We start from the raw sequence: 19998 nt of genomic DNA, 5'->3' as shown, positions 1-19998 counted from the left end.
CAACTTGCTCCTCCTCTTCTCACCTACTCACTTATAAAGGATTCCCTAGTTCTCTCTCTCTGTCTGTCTGTCTCTCTCTCTCATGCACATACACACATCTCATTCTAACCATTCACACATAGTGTCTAGTGAATTAGTGAATTTCATCTTCTCTAGACTGCCATTGCTACAAAAATAGTAATCGGAATCAACTGGCCTAACATCATTTTCTACCTACCCTCTTCGTGACTCTTGTCAATACAACTTCATAAGGCTAAGAAAAAAAAACATAATACATTTTCCATTATCTGACCACTTCAACCCAAGATAACATGTTCGTGAATGTATTCTTAGGTCCTATGCAGGTTCTATGTGGCTGTCAGCATTGGGCCAGTTTAACAATAAAGCAAACTTTCCAACTCAGGAGTAAACATTTACTTCCCAAGAATGTGTGGTTGGGTGATATGGAAAGACCAGAGCACAGAAAGCACAAAATGAGTGAGTTTTAACCAAATGAGCTACATATTTGTATGGTTCCTTTTTTGGTCTTAGCCTGCCGAGCATTTTTTTTTTCTTTTTTTTGGTACTAGGGATTGAACCCAGGGGCTTAACCACTGAGTCACATTCCCAGCCCTTTCTTGTCTTTTATTTAGAGACAGGGTCTCATTGAACTGCTTAGAGTCTTGCTAAATTGCTGAGGCTGGCTTGGAACTCATGATCCTCCTACCTAAGCCTCCCAAGCCATAACCCCTAAAGGTTAAAGTCCAGACCTAGGAGATCCTAGATATGGTCCAGCATATTGTAATGAAGGTATCAATATATGCAAAAATTGGGATTACGACATCTCAGGTACCTCTCAGGTACTGTGATTTTTTTTCTCCTGTTTGTGAAATCATTTGCAGTACATGGTCTTCTTCAAGAAGATCAAATGCAACTAAATTAGTTAGAAATGCAACTAAGTTAATGCAACTAAATTAGTTAGAAATCTTCAGACATTACCAGTTCATGGCTTTTCTTGCTTGGTAAAAGAGTGGCTCCTAGGAGAAAAAAAGGTGAACTGAAGTGATCCATGAATTGGATGTGACATAGCATGATGATGATTATGTAGCTTAGCTCTTTGGTGTTATTGAGAGCATGCAGTGGAGTCAAACAGATCAGCATTTGAGCCACAGATCTGCTACTCACTATACTTAAAACTAGTCATTTAACTTCTCTAAGCCTCAACTTCTCCACCTCCCTCATGAGACTGCTTCTGTGAACATTAAATGAAATAGTGCATGTTAATCAAGGAAACACAACTGGCATTTGTCAGACAGAAGTAACTCTTCCTTTGAAGGGGAATGGTTGAAGAGAAACTTCGATAAGAAATTACTGCTCCTACTACTCCTAATGAGGACCATCACCAAAAGTAGAACAAGAGCCACTGGTCTTATAGTACATGTCTAAGATAAAGAGCACATGTGGCTTGATGGTGGGAGACCAGGGTTAGAAGCAGTGGTCAGAGAAATCCTGAGAGAAGAAACATCCATAGAATATTAGAACCTTCATCTCTGGTAGCTGAAGGTCAGGTGGAAGGGTGGGGAAGAAGGCAGTTGGAAGCAGGTATTGCTTTGTCATTCTTTGTAATTTGGTGGCACTAGATAAGCTAATTGGTATTTTGGCCTCTGTGTGTCTGATTAAGTTGGGAATACCAACTCAAAATACCCTGGTATCTTTCTTTTGGGGACGTTCTTTGACCACAGTACTTCCTTTTCTAGTCAGCAAGCAACTGCTGCTATAGCAATAGGGGTCTCCCGCTAGGCTTCCACTTACTTTGCTCTTTCCTACCTTACTTTATTCTAAGCCTTTGGCTCCCCCAAGGCTCAAAAACAATCTTCCTTCCTCTGATGGCAACCCTTAGTCTTCCCTGCACTTGCAAAGGAAAACCAACCTTCTGCAGGAAGCCCTCCCAGAAGCCACCTTTCTCTACCAACTTCCAATGCTCTGACATAGTCCTTCCTCTTCAAGCCACTCATGGACTCCAGTCATCTTCCTACTGGTCTGCTTGCATCGCTTTTCATGCTGTTTTTTCAGAACTCCAGAACTCTGTGTATGTTAAGGAGGCGTTGCTGATGCACAGCAAACCTCAATGGCTGTGGTTACAGAGCACCTGCATTCACCTTAGGAAGATTGGTGAAGAAACACTCTACCAATTGAAAGGGTGGCCTAAAGCCCTCTCCTGGGTCTGCCACCAATTTGCTCTTTGTCTTGGGTAAGTGCAGTCCCTTCCTGGACTTTATTTTCATCAACTTTAACAGGATGGGAGGGCTAAGAGTACTTATTTTAAGTATTTTTAGTTGTAGATGGATGCAATACCTTTATTTTATTTATTTATTTTTATGTGGTACTTTGAATCGAATCCAGTGCCTCACATGTGCTAGGCAAGCGTTCTACCATAGAGCTACAACCCCATCCCACAAGTACTTGTTGCTAAGGTCAAGGTTAGCTCAGAAATTTGAAAGGCAGTTTTGTGGCAAGAGTACAGACTTTGCACTACACAGACCAGAGCAACTCATATCCCTATCTGGCCAACTTACTCAGAGGAGTGAATTGGCTTGTCCAAGGCTATACAGCCAGTGTGCAGTAAAACTAGTATTCAGACTTGTGTATAGGACTGGGAGGGCTAAACTGAGCTCTCCCCTTTTCCTGGCTGCTGTCAGCCCCAGGCCAATTACTAAGAGCCAAGTTACCATTTTCTGTACTTTGTTAGCCTGGGCCCAGATCACTCACCTTCTGTCCATGCCCCAAGCAATTAGTGGTCTTTAGCCTTCCTAAGAAACCCCAGTAATAGAAAAAGGGAAGTGGGGGAGGGGGCAGAGAGATTTGAGAAGACAGAGCTTATAGGCTAAGCTTCCACTTAACAGTATACCTTTCACTGTTTCCTGCTTCTAAGCTTTTGGCTCCCGAAAAAGCCGTATAGGTATTTAAGCTTTATTAGCTGGTTGGACTGGTTTTAAAGTCACTAACTCTTGATATTTATCTTACCAATGTACTCATACCAGATAACAATGACATATAGGCCAGGTGCAGTGGCGCATGCCTGTAATCCCAGTGGCTCAGGAAGTGGAGGCTGGAGGATCAACAGTTCAAAGCCAGCCTTTGCAACTTAGCAAGATTCTAAGGAACTCAGCGAGACCCTGTCTCTAAATAAAATATTTTAAAAGGGCTGGGGATGTGTTTCCATTTAAGTACTCTGGGTAAAAACCTCGGTACCAATAAATTAATTAGTTAATTAATTAAATATTACATGTATATACCAACAGTTGTTACAGAATTACTTGTAAAAGAATAATATTGGAAACCACTGTGCATCAATGGGGAACTCTTTAAATAAATCACATTACACTTATGCAGTGGAATGCTGTGCAATTGTAAAAAGAAATGACAGTGCTTAATATATAGCAATATGTAAGAGCTCCATGATATACTGATTGTGGAAAACAAGAATATTGTACATAAAACGCTATGATTTATGTGAAGAAAAACTAATAGATGTGTATATATGTTCATTCATGTGTGCTAAGTATGTTTTGATTGCTATACAAAGAGCTAGTTAAAGGCTTTGCCTAGGCAGGAAAATAAATAAATATATCATCATTCTCCGTTTTCTTTTATTTCACTGACAGAGAGCAGGGATGTGGATGGTCCTCTACGACTATTCCTTAGAACAGGAGTGGGAGAGGATTCAAAGGTATAGTCCTTGCAGTCTTGGGCAGTAGAAGGAGTTGGCTTCTCAGTGCTAGGATGAAGAACAGGTCCTGGTTTGCCCATGATACTCCTGGTTTTAGTGCTGAAACTCCTGGGAATACCAAACAGTAGATCACCCTATCCTTCATCCTTCTGCTCTAGTCCTTAGCCAGTCAGGGAGGGAAGATTCTGGTAGTGGAATGAGTGGAGCTATGGTACCAGCTCCTGCCTCCAATAGTCCACAAGAGACAAGGGACTCACAGAGTGGCAGGAAATGCTCTGCAAGGTATTCTCATTTAACAGACAAGGAAATTGAGGCTCAGAGAGGTTAAGTGATTTGCCCAAGGTCACACAGCTAGTAAGTGCTGGAGCCAGTCTGTCTGACTCCTGCCACGTCAATAGGACCCTGGGGAATGTAAAGCTTTCACTGAAGCAGCGGGTCTGGCCTTTCTTAAAGCCTAAAGCACCCGGAGTTGCATTTTAACTAAATCAAACACTGTTGCTCTGAATCAACTTTGGCAGGCCTGTGTTGGGAAATGGCTTTCTTCCCATCACCCCCCACCCCCAAAGCAAAGAGAATAGATGGTCTGGGTTTTTGGACAAAAGGAGCCATAAGAAGAAAGTTGGTCTCTGCAGCTGTATCCATAGTGGGAGTCCTGTTCTCACATGGAGAGTGATCATCCCCTAATCCAACTTGATCCCCACTCTCTCACAAGAGCAGCATGAACAATTAAAAGAGAAGAGAAGCCAGCTAATAACAGGTAGTTGTGCATGTCATGATGCTTGCCTACTTTTTGATTGGGTGGGGGTGGAATTCAATTTTTCTACGTAACAGGGGATCCTTTTGCCAGGAAAGTGTAACAGATTCCCTAAAGCCTCGTGCACCAAAACTCCACCAAGCCACAAAAAAATATGCAGCAGTTAGTAGAAGCTTTGGGGACTTGCGAGGAGCATATGAAAAGGTCACGGCAGCAGCTGTACTTGCCCTTTCTCAATTAAACAGCAGGCGGGGTGTTAATTACATATAGGAAATTGGGCTGCTTTACAGACCCTGTTGAGATATTTTCTAGAAGATATTTTATAAATATGGAACAAGGGAAATGCTTATCCTTGCTGTTGGCAATTAATTTATACATGCTGATTTGAAGAGAGCATCAGGAAGAGAGACTACCCATGCCAGAGTGTGAGTTTCTGGGAGAAATAGATTTGAGGATTGACTGATCAAAGAGGATACAAAATTAAGCGAAAACAGAGTTTTCCAAAGCTCTAGGTTTTTCTGCAAGGTCTTCTGTAGTTTGGGCAGACATTTTGTGAACCCTGGACAAAGGACCTGAATTCCCTATGCCTTGAAGTCCTACATTCTTGGGATTTGAACAACACTGATCTCTATGGTGATTGAACTTGGGAGAGTAGATTCATTAACATGATACTCCCACTACAAAACTGCCAACCATGAGAATTTAATAGTAGAGACCATGGTGTTACTTCTTGTTGTTTTGTACTGGGGATTGAACCCAGAGACACTTTATCACTGAGCTACACCCCCAGCCCTTTTTATTTTTAGAGACAGGGTCTCACTAAGTTGCTTAGGGCCTTACTGAGTTGTTGAGGCTGGTCTTGAACTTGCGATCCTTCTGCCTCAACCTCCCGAGTCACTGGCATTATAGGCGTGCACCACTGTGCCCAACTTTATATGGGTTTTAATGTGTGATAGAACTGGCAGGAAAGGTTAGGAGATCTGCCTGCAGTGTGCTCTGGTTTACAAAGCATTAGGCGGGGGATGGGGTGAGGCATTTCAGTACATCCTAGGATCCTGCAACCCTTCCTAATTTTTCCCTATAGATGTTTGCCACAGGAATATGGCAGCTTGGACCAAGAAGATTATAAATATGCCCCATTTTCTGCAATAGCTCTGTGCCTGCAAAAGTGGCCACCAAGCAGTTTCCCATAAAGAGTTCCATTCCTCATTGCCTTTTATAACAGCACAAGAAATGCATTTTTCTGGCAAATATTGTAACATCAAGGTGCCGCAAAGTCTTAAAAGTGGAAAGCAAACAGGGACTATCTTATTTGACAGGAAAATTTTCAAGTTCCTTGATGATTGAATATATGGGCAAGCCACTTAAACCAAGATCAGGGTGTCTTTCATAGGACAGAACTGAGTTAGAAAATACCTTTTACTACCTACTTCAGAGGGCTGCTGGGAGGATTTCATAATGAAAATAAAAGCATTTTATTAATTGCAAAGTGCTGCATACATGTGAATTCTATTTAGTGTTCTGGTCAATCTTGGACATCACTGTAAAAAAAGCAGAACTTCCCTTTTTTTGCTCACCATGGAACATTAAGTCTTTAGAAAAATAAGGTTTACTGTTTGCCTCTTAGAGGGAAGTTTATGAACAATTCTAGTACTAAGTATTCAGAGCTGTTCACAGAACAACTAATTCTTAGCTATCTATGGTCTTGTCTTTGGGGACAAAGTTTGGTTGGGGGGGGTTGGGTGGGCTATGTGGTCACCGTGTCCTGCACATACTAATTAACCAGGCACTCCCCGTTTCCTTGTCATGGGGAGAGAAAGCACAGAGTCCACCAGCATTTTGTAATTGTGGGTCTTTAAACAAAGTAGCGGAAAATGCCCAAGCTTCAGATGTGCCATCTGGAAATTGGAGATGACACTCTGCATAGTTGTGCTGAGGAGGCAATGAGATGTTATCTGCAAGAGGCCAGGGACTGGGCAGCACTGTGCAGGGTTCTCTTAAGGGAAAGTCGAGGGCTTACCTTCCAACACATCCATTTGCAGGATGTATTTGCTTGTTTGCTGTAATTTTCCAATCTTCCTCTTAGGTCTTTGTTTGGTTTAGTAGCCTCGAGCATGTAAAGGTTGTTTTGCATGCATTTATTTTATTGACTTGAAAAAATCCATTGATTGAGTGATTTTTAACTTCTGCCTATTCAAACCAGTTTCCTAGGGCTGCTTATTGGGTTTTTAAATAAACAAGTTTTTTTTTTTTTCTCAGAAATAAGTGTTGGGTTAGTATGTGAGTTTCCCTGAAGGAGGACAGAGTTTAGAAGAAGAAAAAAAGACTAAGATCTAGGTTTGGGTATTTCTAGATGTTCAAAGTTGATAATACAGAGCCTGTGTTTAGAACTTAAGAAATTCATTATGGCATTTTAACCCTTCTCCCTACTATACATAAATCACATTACTTATCTGCTCCCATTTTGGTAATATATATCTCATAATTATGTGCCTCACATGAACTCTGAACTCACTCACTGCAACCTCCTCTGACGTGACAGTAGTTGTAGTTCACAAAGTACAAACTGCTTGCCTGTGAGCCACTACAGCCTGCACACGTTTTGTTTAGCCCTCAAAAGTTTGTTTCTTAACTTTAACTTGTTGCTAACATTTCAAAATGATCACACTTTACACGCAAAAATAAAAAAAAACCTGAATCGACAATTATGAATAAAGTACCAATAAACAGTTGTGTGCAGATTTTTGTGTGGACATAAATTTTCATTGCATTTGGGTAAATACTAAGGATTGCAATTACAGAGTCATATGTTTGATTTTAAAAGAAACTGCCAAACTGTCTTCTAAACTGATGGTACAATTTTGTATTCCTACCAGAAATGAATAAGAATTCTTGTTACTGCCCATTTGGTGAATTTTAGCCAATAATAGGTATGTAGTGTGTATTTTGTAGTTTTATCATGGTTCAACAATATTTTAAACTTTTTGTCTTGGTAGTTGCTCAGGGCTTGCAATGCACATCTTATCAGAATCTACTTCAAACTTACTTACAATGAGATACAGAACTCTTACTCCTATTATCTCTACTGGTCCTCTAATTCGTGGTGCTTGGCTGGGGTCTCTGAATTGAGGGTGGGTGCTGGCTTGATTGGAGTGGGCTCTGAATAATCATTGACATTTGGGATGGTTTTCTGGGAGAGGGGATGTGGTCTGGAGACAGATAAAATAGGAACTTTGGGAAAGATAATCATTTTTCCTTCTTGTTCATAGTAATATCATGAAAGAATTTGACAAATGCCTAAGCTAAAATCTGAGTCCTCTTGGGCTATCATATTCACAGGTTACAAAATGTGAGATCTTAGTTTACTGATCCATGGTTTGCAAAACCTCAAAAATGGATTCCTTAAGGGGACTTGCTTTTCAGAAGAGAATGTAATTGTGTAAATATCTGCCAGTATGAGCTACAAGGCTTTAAACTGAAATGTTGGAAGGGGAATTATCTAGCCAAAGACTGTAAAATGAACTAGTAGAGGTCATATTGTATATGAGAAGAATAGTAAAGGCAGCATTTAACACTTGATAGAGTTGAACAACTTGGAGAAAAGGGCATAAATAATAGGTGTAGCTTCAGTTTTACAAGATTGGAACAACAAATTTTCTTTAAAGAGAAAACATAAGTCTATTTAATAGATGGTCTTAATAGATCTTTCTTTTCTTCTCTCTCTCTTTTTTTTTTTTGATTTGGTTGTGTGGGAACTGAACTCAGGGGTACTGTACCACTGAGCTTCTGAGCTACATCCCAAGTCTCTTTTTATTTTATTTTTACTTTTTTTTTTTTCCGGTGGTGCTGGGGATTGAACCCAGGGCCTTGTGCATGCTAGGCAAGCACTCTACCAACTGAGAGCTATATCCCCAGTCCCTTTTATTTTTACTTTTTAAAAATTTGAGACCAGGTCTCACTAAGTTGCCCAGGCAGGCCTCCAACTTTCAATCCTCCTGTCTCACTGGGATTACGAATGTGTGCCACACATCTAGTGGAACAGTTACATTTTTAAATTTAAGTCATTAACAAAAAGAGGTAAATATGATTTCCTATGTTCTCCAAGTATCATGAAGATTAGTGTGGCAGGACTTAGGATATGGCAGAGGAGAGAAAGTTACAGCAGAGAAAATCAAATGCTGTAATTGAAAGTATACAATACAGGCCACCTGGAGAGAAAAAAAGAAAGGAAATATATATTGCTAATGTTTAGACAAAAGTTGTTTTCTCATTGATGACTCAGTCTCAACTATTTAAATGTAATTTCTCATTCTCCATGCCACCTCCCCCTTTCCCATATGATTTTATTGTTCTCTCGTTATTCTGACTCCTGGACACCATCCTTTTTCATATTAAGATTAGGACCATAACCTTGGAATTCTTGAGTTATCAAAAATGCTCAGGCAAATTGTGATTGCTTATGAACTGATTTTTCAGTTGAGATACAGAGACTCTGTTCATTAGTACTATCTTCCTGGCTAGAGAATATAACAGAACATATAGATGTATATGTGATGGATAATGGTGGTAAAGAATTGTTTAGATCAGGGTCCCAAACTTGAATATCTGCTGGAGTCAGGCACCTTATATGAAGGGAGCAGTTGCTACATGGCTCCAGCAGATTATTGCCATGTGAGAATATAATCCCACTATTGCTAAATACTCTGATTTTTTTAAAGAAACTGTAAATAAGAATTTTTATATGGAATCTTCTGTCTTTAAAATATTATCAACTAGTGAAAATCTTTGAAATAAACTAAGTAAGACAAATAAACCTTCTCACAGTCATTCAATAGTGAATTCTAATTTAGATGATGGAGAGAATTCATGGTGGAGGCTTGATTTGTTGATTTAAACTGTCTGGCTCATTGTCTAGTAAGTATAGGTTTGATTCCAGTTTGGTAGGGATGAGTACTTCTCCAAAATATCAGTCTTGTGTGTTGGTTTGTGCCCTATTACATAAATGAAAATGTCCTAGTTGAGATTGGCATGTTCTGCACATAGCTGGAAAATCGATGATCCCATTATAAGATATGTAAGGAAAATAATTAGAAAGTAGTTGTATTTTGGTGTGCTTTTTACATTCTTGCTCCCTCATCGGACCATGAGTCCTCTGAAGGTCTTGGTATAGAATTTATATTTGTTTCTAAAAGTATTGGGAAGGTATTGGAGGCTTTGAGCAGGGAAGGGGCATTACACAACTTAATATTCTAAAAGGAGCACTCTAAAAGAGCTAACAGGAATGTCCTGTCTAGAGCTACAACCTTGCTACTTTGAGCATATCTTCCTTAACTGAACTCGGCCTTTTCCCCTGACACTTGTACTTACTTGGGAATATTATCTTTATATTTATGTGTTCATATTTCTCCCTCCCACTCATTATGACAAATGGAGATATTCTCTGTGGTTTTGGGGTCTTGTACCCTAAAAAACTTGAAGCCTATATCACCCTGAATGTGTTACACAAGGGTTACGAATTCCTTTTCTGATCATACTAACTTCACTGGGTTAGCGCATGGTTTATAGGACATTTCTCAGCTACGTAACAGAGATGGAGTCTTGTAGATTTCTAATCTTCCCATCTGAGAGAACAAGCTGCATGGCCTTACAAATTGATCTAACCAACAACTATGTTTCTGTCTTTTAGAAAATACTAAAAGAAGGACCTCTGCTGAAGAACTGTAACTCCTACAAGAGATGGAAGCTTAGATATTGTCTGGTTCAAGGACGGAAGCTCTACTTTGCACACCATCCCTCGGTAAGGTATAGAACCTTCTCAATTGAGTTAGTGGGTGGGTGCCAGGAAATGCTTGGGTGGGAAGATGGCCAAGAGGTTTAAGCCATGGTGGCAAACAATGTGGTGGAAGTCAAAACCCTCTACTCTTCCATTAATTTGACTTCCTTTGGGATCAAATGAGAGACACAATTCTTGCCTTTCCCCTTCCTGTATCTCTTTCCTTTCTTCTTCAGTTAGTTTCTACACACAGAGTCAAGTATAAAATCATAATGTAGGGTCCAGTGTAAAATCATAATGCAGGGCCCTTTATTCAAAAATCAGGAGGAATAGGTCATTAAAGGTACTAACATATAATGTTTTATATTCATATTTTAATATAAACAAGTACTTGTGCTTTTAATATTTAATGGTGTTCTAAGTAAAGGAAAAATAAAATTTTACATGATTAGCACAAATTTTACCATTCATTTCATTGCACCATTATGCTTTTAGACACAAATACGTCATGTAAAGATTCAACAAAATTGTACAATTTGTATTAGTAGTTCATACATGCATATGCACTGTGTTCTCACTGGTATACAAAATTGTACAAAATTAGCTCAACTTTTTTTCCACTTTTTAATACTTATACACTCTATCAACACTTTCCAACTGAAAGAACTATGCATGGTTTGCCCTATTTTCCCCTTTCCTTCAATGTCATCATTTTCAGCACAAGTGGTTGGCTAACACAGAGAAGCAACATGAATAAGAAAGAATACAATAGGACTCCTTGATAGTCCATGTTTTCCAGAACACCATTGCTTCTTTTCTATGATTGTGGCAAGTTCTATTTCCAGCAGCAAATGTGGCCTCTCAGGGCTGTGAGATCCTTTGCTTACTCAGTCATAGATATAACACACTAAATCTTGTATTTACTTTAAGTTTTACTGTAGACCCATATATGATGGGTAATTCTATGCTCATGGATATCACATATGCAAATGGGAGGATGTATATTGTCCGTATCTTCTCTGCTCATATCACAATCCACTGTTCCATTGAACTTTTATGCAAAATACATACTCAAAGATAAAATGATTGCAAATTTCAATATGACGATAGGTGACCATGAAACCAAGTGTGGGGCCCTTCTGAATATTGGGACCTGTGTGACTTCATAGGTTTCATATTGGTGAAGTCATCCGTCTATATTGGTAGTACTGAATTCCTGCTGCTGACCGGGTAGTATCTACTATGCCCAATGTATGTATCTCCAATATACAAGCAGATATAAAGTTCAAACTGGATGGGACAAGCAACATGGTCAAAGACTGTCACCCAATAGAACAGATGTTAATAACAATCTGTACTACTAGTACACTAACAGATGACATTCCATTATATCCTCCAGCAATAACCTTTATATTTGAATAATTGTAGACTGACCAACCCAAGCTTCCTATAAATACACATAAAAGATTTTGGAAAAGTTGTGTTTTGGTTAAGATTGGCTTATTTTTTGTTGTCCTGTGACACATCCACAAAAAAAATCATGTTACTAAATAAATCTTAACCCTCAAGATAAATGAATGATTGGATCATGACTGCCAAAAATGCCTGTCAGGGAGTATGCATGTATATTTATGTGTATTTACCATATAACATCCCTTTGCCTCATTGACCAAATGGTTCCTCTTCCTCTTATATCTTTCCAGTTTGTACACTTTGAAACAATTGATCTGTCTCAAGTCATCTTGGCAGAAAGCAGCTGTAGAAATCTTTGCCACAGTTTCTGTGTAAGTATGATTGGGAATGACTAAATGAGCAGGGGTGGGGGCTAGCTGAAAAGGGGCTGCCATGCCCACTTATTTTCTCTTAGGATGTCAGGTTTCCCAGGGCTCCTTTGATCTCAAAGTGTTATTGTTCTACAAATGCACTGTTTGGGGTCAAAAGTGATAGTCCTTTTCCTTATTACCAACCTACTATAAAGCTAAGCTGATCTCAGGGTATGTTACTTAAAAAAAAAATCAGTCAATCTTCCTGGTAAAGGTGATTTGTAAGAGTATCATTGGGAGGGTTTCAATAGACTACTAATATGTCATAGAAAATGTCAGGATAATCTAGTTACATAGTATCCCCTCCTTTGATGAAATAGATAAGAACCTAAATCCAAAGTGAAATCTACCCCATGCTGATATTACTGATGAGAGCATCTCAAAGAAAGCAGAGGATTTTCTAAGGAAGTGTTCAAGGGCTTAGAGTGCCTGAAATGTCACATGGCTTTTGTCATTAAAATGAATCCAGACCAGAAAACTCACTGAAAATAGCAAGTACATTGACCCAGGAATCTCCTACCCACCTCCTCCCAAAGCTGTCTCTTCCCAGTCTCAACAGTGGGTATTGGGTGTTCCTCTTCAGCAGGTAGGGAATGCTATTGAGCAGACTAAAAAACTGTAGACGTAATACCATTCTTCCATGTCTGGTCCAGGTCCATCCTCTTTTGAAAGTAGGACAGATAGATCTGACATAGAAACCCGGCTTTCGTTTCTCTCACATTACATGATACTGGCCTAAGGTAAAGCTGGGAGTTCTGTTGATTGGTCCCAAAAAGCTGAACCTTTGTGTAATGAGCCAACGGGTTAATGTTTTGGGCCTTGATTCTACAAAGAAATCCTACAGGCAAGGCTGCTCCTTAGCCTAATGTAAGCACAGAGGCACTGCACATCAGTCCCAACTAAGAATAGGTTTGGATCAAAGGAGGAGCTCTGATCACAATCACAACTACCTGCTACACCCTTCTGCCACAGAATCCTGCTGTGTTACATAAAAAAGGAAAATGAAATTGCTTTTTGGTGTGATGAGCTTTAGCTCCAAGATTTGTGGTGTTGGTAGTCAAAGCAAGTAAGGCCACTGAAACAATAACCAGTGCCATAACTATCTATGTTCCCACTTGCCCTCTGGGGAAAAGCCAACTTATGCCCATAGTCTACATCTGCTAGACCATCAGCATGACTGACTTATTATTCCTGAATGGGTTCTTGAACCAGGCAAGATTAAGAGACAGCTATAAAATTTTCTTCAAGTTGTCCTTGCCCATAAGAAAGAAAGAAACTGAATTTTTGGACATCTCACCTTGGTGTATCCCCAAACAGAAAGAGGTACACCTATTAAAGCATGTACACTTTTACCACTTCAAGTAGACAGCAGTAGTAATCATGTAGGGATATCAGGCAACCTCATCTGAGTAATAGATGATGCATGGCTTTAGCATTTAAGAACATGAATTCTTCCATGTGCAGTAGTGCTTGCTTGCCTGTGATCTCAGTGACTCAGAAGACTGAGGCAGGAGGACCACAAGTTCAAGGATATCCTGGGCATCTTACTGAGACCCTGTCTTAAAATTAAAAAAAAAAAAACCCTAATAAGGGTTGGGATATAACTTAGATATAGAGCACCCCTGGGTTCAATCTACAGTATTAAAAAAGAAAACACATGGATTCTGGATAGCCAAAGACTATCTTTCCATTCTAGTTTAGCTTTTTGCCTGCTGTGTGACCCTGGGAAAGTCATTTATCTTTCTTTGGTTCTCCTGACTATGAAATGAGAAAAATAACAATGCCTATGTCAAGAGGTTGTAGTGAAGGCTGTAGTGAGGTGCTTTAGAATAGTCTCTAGTACATAGGAAGTTCGAATAAAGTCTTAGCTATTATTATTGTCATTATTAGTATTTGTGCATATAAGGAGCTGTGAGGAGCCCTGGGAAATTGTGTCTTGTATTGAAGAAATGATTTGGATTGTGTTTATTAGATCTAGCTAGTTCCTTAGAGGGTTTACAGACCGTTGTGGAGGAAAAATTGTGGATTGAGAATGAGCTAATAATGTGACTTTTTGTTTAGGTTATTACACCAGAACGAAAAGTCACCCTAGCAGCACCTAACCGGAAAGATATGGAAGAATGGATTAATGTCATAAAAACTGTCCAACAGGGAGAAGTTCGTAAGGTAAGGGAAATAATAGAGAACCCACACAACTCTCATAGGTAAACAGGTGGATTGCATTGGTTAAACAACATTTCAAACAGTGAAATAATATAATAGATTCAGAGACTATTGAGTCAGGAAGTGTAAATGGATGGCATTAGGAAACCTGTTTAGAACTATACTTGAAAAGGAATAAGTCACTTAGACCCTAATAAGTATGTGGTTTATATACCTCTGCACACATGCACTTGATATGTAGATGTCACTGTATGCCCAATGAATAAGGTACTCAAGATGTAGATGAGCAGCCCTTGTGCTAGGAAGGCTGCAATTGGAAATCTTCAGTTGCATCTTCTGAATGACTATAGTAACAGCTAAAGAAACTGAAGCTCAGAATCAGGAAGGAATCAGACCAAGGTGAAATAACTACTCAGTAACCAAACCAGGATTTGAACCTAGGCCATGTCATCCCAAAGCCTATGTCCTTAACTGCCATGCAATTCTGGATCTCTCTTTTCTGTTCATCACAAAATGAGCATAGAGGGAAGAGTGAGGCACATTCTTCTCCAAACCTTATCAGGGTTCTTTCTCTCCTTGGCAATATCAAGTCTGTGGTCACTGCTTCCTGCAACATTCAAACTTTGGGCTATGTCCTTAGCCTGTTCTTCTATTAGATCTACTATAGTTGTAAGGTATATAAGTTCCAAGAGGAGGGATCTGTGGCATTTATTTATTTAGAACAATGTCTGGCACATGGCAGAGACTCAATAAGTATTTTTGAGTGAATAAATGTATCTGTATAGTGGAGCCAGGTTTTGAAGAAGGAATGATACATGGTTCCTATTAAAGCAACATTCTTCTTTGAAGGTCTTGAAGATAAAGAAATGAATGCATCCTTTAAAAGACCTCAATGTCTTAAATAATTAGCAAAGGGCAGAGGATTATTCTAGGTATTTTGGATGAAGCATTGTGCAATGTAGTTTAGTAATAATGGCCTTTAGAAGTAAAAATAATACTATTGAGAAGAACCATGTATCCTTACTCTCCTAGGACTTCTTAGAGTTTTGAGCCATTACTCTTATAAATATACATTCTGATACCTATGGCTGTGATGAGGGAACATGACAAGGTATCTGACCTGGTGCCTTTCCACATGTTATTAAAGCCTTTTCCAAATCCATGATGTGTTATACTTAATTAAGATCTTTTGCTTAGCTTTTGATAATGGTCCTTCGTGTGACTCAGCATTTCATAACTTTGTTATTTTCTTTTTCTGTTTGGGATGGAGAAGCATATCCCCTCCCTGGCAGTGAGGCCACTATGGTACAACATTAGAGGTAGCCACAAAAACCTGTAAATTCTATGCTCCTGTCCCATCCTCATCCCTGTGGAACAATCTCTTTCCTTTCCTTAACTTACTTCTATTCAAACTACAATGCTTCTTACAAAGTGTGTGACATTTTAAATTGGGCATAAATGGTCACATAGGATATTTTGAATTTTAATTATTAGTCCTGGAATGCAAAACATGCTAGAAAACATCATCAGAGAGTTGATGTGTTATTCCCGATTCCACTGAATTAAACACTGAATTACACAGCACAGAGCAGAAAGGAAAAAAAATAATCTGCCTGTTTACTTTCTTGGAAGAGTTGTGAGTATCAGGTTATAATCACAACCTCTGTGAGCTGCCCCAGGGACCTAAATCTATTAAGGAACACTCGTAGCTGATAGGGAAATGTCTCACCACCAGCATCTTAGCCATTTGTCTTGCTTGAGGCTTAAACAGTCAAATATGCTTTCTCTCTTATGCACCTTATCTCTAACAGTCTCTTCTATCCTCTGTCACCACCAGTGCCTGACAAATGTGGTGAGGGATGATTAATCATGGATTTAGTGGTCTATTAGAGCAATGACAAAATAATTGGGTAATCTATTGGAAACTAGTCAGTACAAAGTGGTGAGCCAAATTCTACTACATGCTCAGTTCTGTTCCATGAAGTTTAAAAGAAGGTATAAACCTAACTCCTGGCCTCAGTGAACTTTAAGGAAATTGATAAGACAAGATATACTTGAAAGAAATAATCAAATGGCACTACTTAAGGTAAATAATTTTCACAGATGTTTTAAGGCAACTCATGATGGATTGCTAGATGAAAGATACAGATAATAAAATGGTATAGGCATTCAATGGGGAAAGCTGAGTAGGTTGGAGTTGTTTAGGAATAGTTAAAAGAGACTTGAGATTGATCTTGAAACATGGATAGGACTGTTTTGGTGCAAGGGATTAGGGCAAGGGTAAATCCTGAGCACGGGAACTGGTATAATAAAAAGCTGAATAACACGAAAACAGAACTTTCTTGAAAGACAGTGCAAGGGGGATCCACTTCACTTGAAGAGTTTAGGAAAGTGAGTGCAAGAAGTATGTCTAGAGAGATAAGTTGGACCTGATGGTGGAGGGTTTTCAATGCCATGATAAAGAGTGGAAGAGATTTTCAATTATCAAAATTAAGGTGAAGGGGGAGTGAAAAGGGAAGAGAGTTGATCAGAGGAACACTTTAGAAATACAGGATGAATTCCTCAAGGAAAAAGATGGAGGCCAGTAGTTCAGAGAGGAGGCTATATATTAATTCAGGCAAGACGGAGTTCAGCACCAGAATGAGGAAAGGCAGTAAGAACAAATAGTAGATTCTGAGTTGGGAGCAGGAGAGAACCTAAATATAAGAGGGGGTGTTTCTCTAGTATGCAAGAAGCCCTGGGTTCAATCCCCAGCAATGCAAAAGAAAAAGAGAGGGTAAAGAAGAGAAAAAGAAAGAAATGAATAAAGAAAAAGAGTCAAAGGAGAGAGAGGAGTCACATGCAGATGAAAGGTTTGAGGCTGGAAGATTTTTTTAAAAGAATAGAAAGAAGAAAATTGGAAATAAGGAACTGTTTGAAGGATTGATGAAAAGGTTATTTATTTTTAATGAATTGTCATATAATCGCTGACTATGGAAACAGAAATAGGCCTTAAAAGTCATCTAGACTTCAGATTCTAGATGCTAGAGCATCTGGAGATCATGAGTCATGAAGCCTTCATTTGAACTCTTCCAAAGACAAGGAAATGTTTCTTGCAAGAGTTCATTCAATGCTCCAAAAGCCCTAAATCTTACAAGGTTTTTTAAAAGTCTTTGGTCTAGTAGAAGAAGAATGTTCTAACATTCACAGTGAGCTACAACAATGGCATCGGCTGCCTCTTGAGGAAGAAAGTTTCCTATCATCGAATGTGTTATAACAAACTGTTTGAACAACTGTTTGTCAGCATACTGTATAGAAAATTAATTTTTCAGGTGCACAAAATAAGTGAACTCCAACATTCCTTTCAATTTGAAAAGCATATGAGTCCAAGATTTAACTAAGCAGATGGGAAAACAGCCTCAGAGATTTCAGTTGCCTTGCCTGAAATCACAGATTATTCTGGCAATATTGAGATCTTAGCTATTTTAATTTTTAATCTATGCTCTTGGAAAGACATCTTCAATTCTGCCTAAATAACATTCTTCTTTTGCTCCTTTAATTCCCATCCTTTCTGATTATGGAATAAGAATACTAAGATAGACAATTGAATTATGTAAATTGACAAATAGTTTCAAAGGGAATAAAAGACCATTTAACTCAGTGTCTCCATACCTAGTGGTTTTCCCAGGATTAATCCAGTTTACACTCATCCCCTTTCACTGCTGAAAGTGTCCTGACTTGGACAATATGGTTACCTTACCAATGACCAACCTAAGAGTTCCTAACAGTCTTCTGTAGTTATCCAAATCTTGATGAAACTGAGCAGTTGAGTTCACATTACACCACAAATCACTGACTTTGTTTTATCTAAACTGAAACTTTCATCATATAAGCAATTCCAAACAAGATTCTTTAAGAAGTTACATCTTCAGAAAATTTTGTGCTTTTTTCATCTGAGACTTTTATGCACTTTTAAGATGTAATATTGCCAATTCCTCACATTTGGATAGTACTTTAGAGTTTGAAAAACACCTGGACTAACAGATTCTCATTTAACAATTATGCAAATAATTAATGTATATAGCTGAGTTCTGGATTATTCTCAAAGAGATTAAGGAAATGGAGAAATAGCCTTAGCTGTCATAGAACAGCAATGCCTTAGGCAGTTCCAACTGCTATAACAAAAGTACCAAAAACTGTATGGTTTAAACAACATTTATTTCTCATATGTCTAGACGCTGGGGAGACCAAGATCAAGGCACTGGCAGATTCTGTGTCTGGTGAAGGCCCATTTTCTGGTTCATAGGTAGCTTGCTTCTCATGGTGTCCTTATATGACAGAAAATGAAGCAAGAGAGCTCTCCGTGGTTCCTTTTATTGGAGCATTAATCCAATTAATGAGGACTCCAACACCTCCTACAGTCATCATATTTTGGGTTAGTCTATCAATATATGAATTTGGATGGAAACAAGTTCAGTTCATGACAATCTAAAATCTAAATCAAAATTCATGTCCCTCTCACATGCAAAATAAATTTATTCCAACTAAAAAAGTCCCCAAAGTCTTAATTCATTTTGACATTAATTCTGAAATCTAAAGTTCAAAATATCTAAATTCCTTTTTAAATCAGATATGGGTAAGACATCCTGAAGCAAAATTGTTCTCCATTTGTGAGCCCGTGGACTCAAACAAGTTATGTGCTTCCAAAGCACAATGTTGGAACAGGCGTGGAGTAGACATTCCCTGCTAGAAGGGAGAAATGGGAAAAAGGAAGGGGTGTTAGGTTCCAAGCAAGTACAAACCTAGCAAGGCGAGCTCCATGAGAATGTAAGGTCCAAGAATAACCCTCTTTGGCTTCATACTCTGCATTTTGGACTCAATGGCATGGTAGTCTCTCATTCCAAACATGCTAGGTCAGAGGAACCACTTTCCAAACACATACTAGGGTGGAGATCTCAGCATTCCACATCAACTAGGTGGCACTGTCACCCCACATACCATAGGGCATGACCAATGCTGTGTCTCTCTACAGTGACCCCATTCATGCCATGATTATTTGCTGGGTCAGAGGTCATGACCCCATGTCTCTGGGTGAGCTGGATCCACCCCAACAGCTCTGTTAGACTTTTGTCCCACTCTTTGAAATTTAGGTTGAGAATACCAACTCTCACCGATCTTATTCAAAATAGTTCTTGAAACTAGCCAGAGCAATAAGGCAAGAGAAGGAAATTAAAAACATACAAATAGGAAAGGAAGAGCTTAAACTGTTTGCCAATGACATGATCCTATATTTAGAAGAGCCAACAAAACTCCACCAGAAGAATTCTAGAGCTGATCAACAAATTTTATAAAGTAGTAGAATAAAAGATCAACATAAATAGATCAATTGCTTTCCTATATATACTTCAATAATGAATCTTCTGAAAAAGAATTTAGAAAACCTATCCCATTCACAATAATCTAAAAAAAGTACTTGAGAATCAATCTAACCAAGGAGTTGAAGGATCTCTACAATGAAAACTATATAACACTGAAGAAAGGAAATGAAGAGGACCTTATAAGATGGAAAGACTTCCCATGATTTTGGATAGGAAGAATATTGTTAAAACAGCCATTCTAATAAAGAGTGATATACAGATTCAATGTAATACCCATTAGAATACCAATGACATTCTTCATAGAACTAGAAAAAGCAGTAATAAAATTAATTTGGAAAAATAAGAGACTCAGAATAGTCAAAGCAATCCTGAGAAAACAAAGTGAATCTGGAGACATCACAAGACCAGACCCAAATTAT

At 38.7% G+C, this 19998-nt stretch overlaps 1 protein-coding gene across 1 annotated transcript in view; it reads left to right on the top strand.

Moving 5' to 3' along the window:
- The window catches only part of Dgkk (diacylglycerol kinase kappa), a 132697-nt gene that overhangs the window by 44146 nt on the left and 68553 nt on the right, over positions 1–19998 (top strand). The window contains exons 2-4 of the mRNA XM_047537008.1: positions 10150–10260; positions 11940–12020; positions 14121–14225. Coding sequence (XP_047392964.1) covers positions 10150–10260; positions 11940–12020; positions 14121–14225 — 297 coding nt within the window. The remainder of the gene's footprint in view (positions 1–10149; positions 10261–11939; positions 12021–14120; positions 14226–19998) is intronic.

The sequence above is a fragment of the Sciurus carolinensis genome, chromosome X (assembly GCF_902686445.1).
Source record: "Sciurus carolinensis chromosome X, mSciCar1.2, whole genome shotgun sequence".
NCBI classification, from domain to species: Eukaryota; Metazoa; Chordata; class Mammalia; order Rodentia; family Sciuridae; genus Sciurus; species Sciurus carolinensis.
The sequence above is the reverse complement of the archived record's forward strand: the minus strand, read 5'-3'. Positions and strand labels throughout refer to the sequence as shown.